Raw genomic sequence first — 9,892 nt, forward strand, 5'->3', positions numbered from 1 at the left:
TTATGTCCACCTTCACCTTTCTGTGTAGAATAATAAATATAATTCTAATAAGTCTAATTGCATAGCATACACTACAAATAGATTGTTAAATAAGTCTATATTACTATAAGTAATAATAATAATATAGTGTATAATACAATGGTGTTGTAACTGAATCAAAAATGTGAGAATTCCTTTTCAACTCTATTTGTCAATATAACAAAAACAAAGTTTTTTTTTCTTTAAATATAATTTTCCTATAAAATCATGCAAATACATTGGAACTTTTTTTGTTTGTTTGTTTGTTTGTTTTCGGCTTCTTCAACAAGTAAATGACTTCATAAACCTCCCATAAAGTGGCTTGCTTAATAAAATTAGTTTGATAAAACTACAAAAGTGTTTCTGGGTCAAGGTTCATTTACATTTTTTGTTGCATTTTTTAAAGCAGATTACATTGGAATGTGTTACTAGTGAAATGTTTCTTTTTACAATTTGTGATTTAGCAGTTTAATAATAAAACATTAATGATTAACAAGTTTACCTTCTGTGCTTGCGGCGACGGGAGAAGGGAAGACTCTTGACTAACAGGTCTGAGATCAGTGTCCATGCTTTATACGGTCGCTGGATTACCTAACAACAGGCTCCAGAAAAGCCTACAAAGTTACCGCCCTCTGCGTAGACTTTGGAACACGATTGGTCAGTGGCATTGACGCAGTAGTGATATATTATAGCTATTGGTGAATCTGCATGTCATAAATGTCAGTCAAAATGATAGGCCAATCAAATCCAGCATCTTGACTTCTCGTCCCACCCATTTGATCGCTGACGCAGAGGGTCATGTGTTGTTTGTGCTGTGGCCCGTAGAGATGTGTACAGGAGTAGAAGGGAACGGATTGCTAACGGAGCTAACTGATTCCTCCCGGTTACAGAAACACGGCTGATCGTGGTCATGTTTTACACGGTAGGCTTTATTTCGTGAAAAATGAAGCCCGCGTTGGACTATATGCCTTGTTGCTAAAAAGATAAGATATTTTTTTTCTGAGACGGAGTAACAAAGCCGATCTGTGTGCGGATTGTAAATCTGAGACGTACGAGTCAACGTTAGCTGGCCTAGCCGGACTCGGGAGCTCGTCACCCAAAACAAGAATGGGGTCTAGGATTAGCCTGCTACTAAAGTGACCTTTGATTGTATTCTCCGATGGCTAAGTTCACGAACTACCAGGAAGGCAAGTCAGCGATGTTGTTAGTGGAGACTCAGCAGAGGGACGTGGGGACGAAACCTGCGGCCACAAGCGGGGACGGCTCCGTTGGGGAACCCCCTTCCCCGATAATTAATATCGGCGGCGGAGCAGGAGGAGGCGGAGGCTCTCGGTTTCACCAATATTTGCCGCCCTCCAGTCTCCTTCACCAACACAACCTCAGTCATGACTCGCCAAAGGATCAACAGCATCACTACCAGCTTGCTCCACAACAGCATCTCCTCGGGGAAAACGCCTTAGAGTGCCCGAGCAGAAAAGCCGCCGCCTCCTACGCCTCTGTGAGCCAGGATCCCGCCGCTTCCTCCGCCGCTAGCAGTAGCCATGTATATGCAGCGGTGACCGTTGCCAACAATACCTCGGACGCTGTCGACGATATACGAAAGTGTGGCTATTTAAGAAAACAAAAACACGGACATAAGAGGTATTTCGTGCTTCGGGCTGCCAGTCACCTGGGACCGAGCCGCCTGGAGTACTATGACAGCGAGAAGAAATTCAGAAACACCCTTCGCTCTACCTCCTCTGCCAGCAGTGGAGCGGTCGCCTCTTCACCCCCGAAGAGGGTGATTTACCTCTACCAGTGCTTCACAGTAAACAAAAGAGCGGACTCGAAAAACAAACACCTCATTGCCCTTTACACTAAAGACGAGTATTTTGCCATTGTGGCTGAGAACGAACAGGAACAGGAGGATTGGTATGTAGCCATCAGTGAGCTGATGAGTGAGGGGAAAAGAGGGCACTTGGAATCTGATGATTTAGATGATGGATATGGTACTGTCACCCCTGGTACTGTGTTTAAAGAGGTTTGGCAGGTTAATGTGAAACCTAAAGGACTGGGTCAAACTAAAAACCTCACAGGTGTTTACAGGCTTTGCCTCTCGACTAAAACCATTCACCTTGTCAAACTGAACTCAGAAACCCCCTGTGTTAATCTTCAGCTGATGAATATAAGGCGTTGTGGACATTCAGAAAGCTTCTTTTTCATCGAGGTGGGCCGCTCCTCCTCCATTGGCCCTGGTGAGATATGGATGCAAGTGGATGATTCTGTTGTAGCCCAAAACATGCATGAGACCATTCTGGAGACTATGAAAGCCCTGAAAGCTTTTGCTGAGTTTCGGCCGAGAAGCAAAAGCCAGTCTTCAGGTTCCAATCCCATGTCATTCATCACAACGCGGCGCCACCTGGGCAACCTGCCACCAAGTCAGACAGGGCTGCAGCGGCGGTCGAGGACAGAGTCTGTGGTTGGCACACCACCCTCAAGTAAAAGCTCCGGGGCAAGTGGCTATCGCTTTCGCACATCCAGCGAAGGCGAGGGCACAATGAACCGACCGTTCCGCTCAGCCACAGGAAGTCTGGTCTACCTTAATGCAGCTCGTGCTGCTCATAATCGTCAGGATGGGGTCAGCGGTAGCAGTTGGAGTGGAGTCCCCACAGGAAACACTGGAATGAGCACTGGGAGCAGTCGCTATGTCAGAGCCATCCCAGGTTCATCATTCACCTGTCATGCCCGCTCCGCGTCACTTCCTGTTTCACATTTTCCCTCCACCACAAGTCCAGTCAGTGTTTCCTCCAGCAGCGGTCATGGCTCTGTCTCAGACACACTCACCCGCCCATCCAGTGCATCAATATGTGGCTCACCGTCTGATGGTGGCTTCAACTCTTCAGATGAGTACGGCTCCAGTCCTGGTGACTTCCGGTATTTCAGGGTGAGGAGTAACACCCCAGATTCACTGGGCAACACCCCCCCAATCAGAGAGGAGAACTGTCTAAATGAGTACATGGCTATGAGTTGGAACCGAGAGGTCTTTGGCACCAGCTTGGGTTTCGGAAACACGAGTGGAGGTGAAATTCCACGTGATGAGAGCACATCAACAACAGAGGATGAGCACTTTTCATCTTCATCATCAATAAGAAGGAGGACTCACTCTTTCACCAGACCTACTGGGGGTGCGACAGGAGGTTCTGGAGTTGCAGTTTATCAGAAAATGACCCAGACAAACTTCTCTCTGGACGAGGGGTCAAATGTGGTGTTGCCATTTGGCAGTGGGCTGCTCCGCGGAGGGCCGTCTTCCTCCTCCTCCTCACTCCGCTCTGACTACAGCTCCTGTTCTGAGCACAGCCAGCAGAGCCGTCCCTCCACGCTGTCCCGGACAGAGTCCAGTTCTGAGCGCCCTCCCATTTATTCCTCTTCCTCTGCCAAGGAAGACAGCGGCTATATGCCCATGATGTGTGGCGTGGCTGCCTCACCTCGGGACACTCCTCCTGACTACATGCCTATGCAACCCACTTTTTACCCCTACAACATGTCGCCCTCTCCTCAGTTAGGTGCATGCTCAGCTCACCACCATCCACACCTCCAGCCTCAGTCTTCCACAGACTCTCACGGCTACATGATGATGCTCCCAGGGGGCAGTGGCACCTCTCCCTCCCCACTGCAGGCATCTTCGAGCCCTCACAGTAGTCCCAGTGTAGCTGCTGCTGGCCGGAGTGACAGTATAGCTGAGAGACCTGAGAACGGAGAATATATGGACATGTCATACAGTGCCAGAAGTGGGCACAAGCTCATAAGTAAAGACAGTAGTGAATATTTCACCCCTGAGGGAACCCCCAAGTCTTTCAGCCCTTATTTCTCCCTCCCTCGCTCCTACAAAGCCCCCGCCAGAGAACGAGATGAGAAAGGGGATGGGGAGTATGTACCAATGAGTACACCTGCCAAGCCAGTATATTCATCAGTCACAACAGCTTCAATGTCAATACCACAAAAGAGGGGCGGAGGAGGAAGCACCACCTCCACTCCCTCCCACCCTCCTCCGCCCTATGGAGCTCACCATGCAACTGCAGCAATGGCTGAGAGGCGGATTGTGAGGCCCACCCGCCTTCCCTTAGGCAGGAGGAGTTTCCATGGTCCTCTGAGGGTTAGCGAGCCCTCCACAGTGTCTGGAGGCACCTCAACTTCAGTCCCAGCTACTGACAGCACCTGTGAAGGCCCTTCCAGTCCAGGAGAGTATATTAACATTGAGTTTGGCGATCATTTCCCACACCAACCTTCCACATTTCCACTCTCAGCCCAAGATGGAGTGCATCCCATTAGATCAAGTGACCCCCAGTGTTCCTCTCCCCATTCCCAGGACTACATGAGCATGGAGGTGGGAGCAGACCAGCAGGATACTGCTGGATGTCTGGGTAAGAATCAGTCACCCAGGCCCAGCCTCGTTGCACCCTGGAACCCACCCAGCTACATCCGACCTCTTGCCAATAATCAGGGGGTGCTGGCCTCCCCTGGAGTCCAGTCGCAAGATCACTGGAGGTCAGTAGGAGATGATTACACTAACATGACATTTAACCTCAGCAGAGGCGAGCAGACTCAAACAAGCCCCATGGCCATGCTGCAGCATCTCTGTGTGATAGAGGGACATTATGGTTATCCCCCCTCCAACTCCTTCCCATCAATTTCCCCTCCTCTCCCTCCATCAGGCCACCAGCTGGAGCCCAAGGTGGTACGAGCAGATCCCCAAGGCAGACGGAGACACAGCTCAGAGACATTCTCCTCCAGCTCTTCCTCTAACTCAACTCCATCCGGAGGAGGACTTGGCCTGTCATCATCAGCCACCCACTCCTTGCTCGCTGACCCCGCAGCCCCCAACAGATCTTACCACGCAGAGGGACAGGCTTCCACATGGGCCAGCTCAGCATCTTTTGACAGCGTTTGGATGTCTGTGGAGGGTGTAGGGGATTCACTGCCTGACCAAACCCAACCAGGTTCCTTAGAAACGAGCACAGACTTGAGAACTCCAGCATCCTCTGTCCCTTCTTCTTCAGGGGCTGGACCCAGTAGTAGAATGTGCAGGAACATGTCTGTTGGTTACCAGAACGGCCTCAATTACATTGCTTTGGAGCTGAGGGAGGATGGGAGTAATACAGGAGCCACAGCATTGGGGTCTGGTAGCAACAACGGGAGTGCTTCAGGAATGGTGCCCCTGCCAGAGAATGGAGCCTACGCCAGTATAGACTTCACCAAATCAGATGGAGTCACCACAACAACTAACGGTGAGTTAGAGCAAGTTTTATCTGTCAGATTGAGTTATTGCCTCTTCAAGCTCACTGATGCTCAGTTTATGTCCTGTCATCTCTCTTAAACATTCATACAGCAAAGCATTTACATTTAAACTGGTGTCAGGCACTGTGTAGAGTTTCTTTGTAGTTTGTTGAAATTCAATGTTCCTGTGTCAGTAAAAGGGAGAAAAGAAAACATGTTAAATTATTTTTTTTTTCCTTCACTGGAATAAAAAAAATCTTAGTGCTTTGTACTATAATTCATTGTGATCTTATATAAATTGTCTGCATAGCATTTTCTACTTAAAATCAAGGCTCTGTGATCTTGACAAACTTTTTCCAATGCTTTAAGCACTCAGCTGTAGCCTTTGAAGGATTCTGTATGGGGAGCTGCAGTGTGTAACATTGCTGTTGAAGGAAGTGGCCAAAAATGTGGTTCATCTTCAGTTGTTATTTGCCATATGCCAAGAGACTGGAAAACAGTTTGAGTTCTGAATGAACAGAGTTTCTTGTTCGGTCAGCTGCAGACTGCCCCTCCTCTCCCCACACACTATAAAAAGCCCTGAATCTGACTACTGCTGCATCTCTTTGCCTGTTTCTGCACATGCTGCGGCTTTGTTTGTGTCAGCATGTACCCAGAGAGTACTCATATGTGAGTGTTTGTGTGTCATAACCTTTTTGTCTGCCCTAAACCCGTCACTTGAGACGTGTAAGTAAGTTTGTGGTTTTCATCATTAGCAGCAACCAGCTGTAGCACTTCCTGTCCAGCCTGGGTCACTTCCAGCAGTATTTCTACTAGAATATTTGTGTAATGCGAAGATGGCAGTGTTTTTTTTCACTGGATTGGTGGCCTCTGTCACCAGCTCCGACACAGACCGCCGTGCTGATGCCTCCATGTAGCTAGAAGCAGGCTTGTAGAGTTGATCTGAGCACACAGAGCTTGGAGCTTTCTGAACTCCCCCTTCCCCTTCCTCTTTCCCTTTTATCACTTTACATATTACAGACAGGCAGAAGGAAAAAGAAAAGCAAATGTTAAGAAAAGAAAAAGGTATCTCTAAATAAATGGACAAAGGAGAGAAAACAGGAGGGGAGAAAATGCAAAGAGGAAATATTGGAGAAGAGAATAAATCAATGTAGGATTAAAAAAGTGACAGTAACAAAATATAAATAAATGAATACAGAATAAGAAGAAATTTATATAAAATATGACAGTAAATACAAAAAATAATAAATAAATACAGAATATCTAAAAATAAAAAAAAATGTTGAAATAAAAAAAGAAACTATTTAATAAAACAAAGATCGGAAATAAAACGGAAAATGAAATAATAGTGATAATATTAAATTAATATTGTTGGAAATGATAAACAAATATAAATTTATGTCACACTGTATAATCAAATAAATGGGGAAAGTTCTTATTTTGTATATTTTGGATGCAATATTTGGCACATTGATTACTTTATCAAGCCATTTATTTATTTCTATATTTATTGCCAATTTTGACAGAATCCATCCCATAAGACACATTGTTGAAGCCATCTGGATGAAAAAGTAATAAAAGACAGGGTTTCCCCCAGAAAAGAGCCTAGTCCGGTGGTAAACCGTGAAAAATGATTAAAGTTGACAGGAAAGTTGAAAATATGGCTATTTATTATGTGATATTGTAAGATATTTGTGCCAAATATTTAAACAACTACAGTTTTACAAATGGGCGCTTTTGAAATACTTTTTAAAACAAAAATACAATTAAAATAAATACAAATTGTTTGCACCTAATTTGAATCCTAATTTAAGTCACATTTACAAATAATTTATATTAACGTAAATGAAAAAGTGCAAACAAAGCACCAACACACGTCTCACATCAAGGCCCATGAATAACAACAGAGAACTCTGAAAAACAGACAGATGCTGTACTGTACTGTGCTTTTTGTGGCACAGGCTGCATGTTGGATCACGTTGGCTGTAACAAAACATTTCCAGGGTTTCCCCCAGCATATTATAAGCCTGGCGGGCCGCCAGGCTTTGCTGACCCGGGCGCCAGGCTAAGCTCTGCTTGTTTATTATAAAAACGTAATTTTTTACGTTTTCTTTTTCTCCCCCCAGCCGCATCCCCAAAACAGCTACCTTTAGCTACCTCACCGCCCGAGGGTGCGTGCCAACAGTGACGTAATCATGCTGTGCCCGCCCCTGCGTGAAGGCCCCGCGCGGTGTCACGTCATGCACCTTTTGTAACTTGCCGCTGGTTACGTAGCGTACTGCCCCCCATCTTTTTGGAGAATACTGCACCGATGTAAGTGCCAAGTATAAACGCCTCCACCACGTGCTCAGGTCCGGGTGCTGTTCACGGAGCCCCAAGTGACTCTAATGAGCCCTGACGCCGAGCCGCCTTCAGCTACCTGGAGTTAGCAGGTGGCTGGAGCCGCAGCAATAAACATAACGAGCTAGTTTAACCAACAATGGTTAGTTGAGCTGAACTTCAGCTGGTGGCTTTACAAGACCGAATATGGTAAGCGTCTTTTGTACTTAGTGAAAATATTAATAAGATGCAAGCTAATTTATCCTTGTTTAACAGTAAAATGATGCTATTAAATTCAGCATTAGATATGTTTCGTTTTGTTGTAGTACAGCATCTGTCTGTTTTTCATTCATTGGCCTGGAAGTGAGACGTGTGTTGGTGCTTTGTTTGCACTTTTTCATGTATGTTAATTTAATTTATTTGTAAATATGATTTAAATTAGGATTTAAATTAGGTGCAAACAATTTTTGATTAAAAAGGTATTTCAAAGGTGCCTTTTTGTAAAACTGTAGTTGTGTAAATATTTGGCACAAATATCTTACAATATCACGTAATAAATAGCCATATTTTCAACTTTCTGTCAGCTTTAATCTTTTTTTTAACTAAATCACGGTCGGCCGGCGATCGGCCACCTACCACCGGACTTAGCCTCTTTTCTGAGGGAAACCCTGATATCTAATGCTGAATTTAAGAGCATCATTTTACTGTTAAACAAGGATAAATTAGCTTGCATCATATTAATATTTTCACTAAGTACAAAACATGCTTACCGTAATCAGTCTTGTAAAGCCACTCACTAAATTTCGGCTCAACTAACCATTTTTGGTTGAACCCGCTCGATCGATGTTTGTTTCTGCGGTTCCAGTGACCTGCTAACTCCAGCTGTAGCTGAAGGAGGCTCGGCCTCAGGGCTCCGTGAACAGCGCGTGGACCTGAGCGTGTGGTGGAGGCGTTTTTACTTGGCGCGAACACAAGCGACACAGGCGAACCAGCTCCGCTAGAGCACCGAAACGGTCCATTTTGAACGGAGTGCGGCGTGCGCGGTCCACGCGCCAAGTTACAAGAATTGGGAGGTGCCCGACCACACAACGCAACACCGTGCGGGGCCTTCGCACAGGGGCGGGAACAGCGCGATTTCTTCACTGTTGGCGCATGCACCCTCGCGTAGTGATCAACGTGTCAAGTTGATGCTGGTGGGGAAAAAAAAACGTGTATAAAAAATTATGTATTTTACAATAAACAAGCGGAGCTTAGCCTGGGGGAGGGTGGCGAAAGCCTTATATACTGGGAAAAACCCTTGAAGAGATTCTTTATTTGTGTACCTGTATTTGACATGCAACAAAAACACAATGTTTGCCAAGGAAAATTATTCCTAATTTCCTTGGGAAACATTTTAGGACCTGCATTTTCTGACTGAAATGAGCAGCAGCCAGCAAAAAAATGTACATCTCCTTTATGTTTGTGCTTTGTGTGAGTTTGTGTGGCCACATTTCCAACACATTACTTTGTTACTAAATACATCAATGCACACTTTAAAAAAAAAAAAAAAAAATTAGGGTAAAAATTTGTTTACAGATATTCAGGAATGGACAGTAGACTGGAGTCGTAGTTAGATGTATGTTAAAGGGATAGTTTGGGATAAAAAGGGTCATTTGAAGTAGTTGTTTTTGTAAACGTTATGAACAAATTAAATCTTACCTGTTTTAGATAGCTCTTTGACTGATCTCAAATTGCAGGAATAAGATGGACTTCTGACTGAATTGAAGAGCTAATGGCTAGTCAAAACGTGACCCTGAACAAAGTGGATTGCTGCCATCTAAAACAGCTAACAAATTCAAAGAAATTATAGCAGTCCATTTGATTGCTATTTTCTAAACCTTTATATCACAGTCAAATAGGGCTGCAACAACGAATCGATAAAATTCGATAATTAAAAGCGTTGGCAACAAAATTCATTATCGATATGTGTCGCGCAATTTATGCGTCACTAACGTTGTCGCGGAAACGGTGACGTCACCCGCAACGCGTTGTGGAATCTGAACAAACTCAGTCCTCTCCGTATGATGATGAAGAAGCTACGGCTCCTCTTCCTCACTGCAAACTTTCTTTCTGCTACTCCATTACCATTTTGGGGGGCATGTTTTACTGACTGCAGGTTAGAATCTGCTGAATAGGGTTTTGTGTTTAGTCTTAAAGTTGTTAAGCAGCAGAACTAGCTCTGTGAGCTCTGTTAGCAGCAGTTAGCATACAGGAAACTGCACGCTGCTTTCAGCGCCACCCGGTGGCATCACAAAGTAATGTT

At 45.1% G+C, this 9,892-nt stretch overlaps 1 protein-coding gene across 1 annotated transcript in view; it reads left to right on the forward strand.

Moving 5' to 3' along the window:
• Positions 1–854: 854 nt before the first annotated feature.
• LOC108247737 (insulin receptor substrate 2-B) overlaps positions 855–9,892 on the forward strand; it is a 30,612-nt gene continuing 21,574 nt past the window's right edge. The window contains exon 1 of the mRNA XM_017436087.3: positions 855–5,282. Coding sequence (XP_017291576.1) covers positions 1,178–5,282 — 4,105 coding nt within the window. The 5' untranslated portion in view covers positions 855–1,177. The remainder of the gene's footprint in view (positions 5,283–9,892) is intronic.

This window comes from Kryptolebias marmoratus, linkage group LG7 (genome assembly GCF_001649575.2).
Source record: "Kryptolebias marmoratus isolate JLee-2015 linkage group LG7, ASM164957v2, whole genome shotgun sequence".
Lineage (NCBI taxonomy): Eukaryota > Metazoa > Chordata > Actinopteri > Cyprinodontiformes > Rivulidae > Kryptolebias > Kryptolebias marmoratus.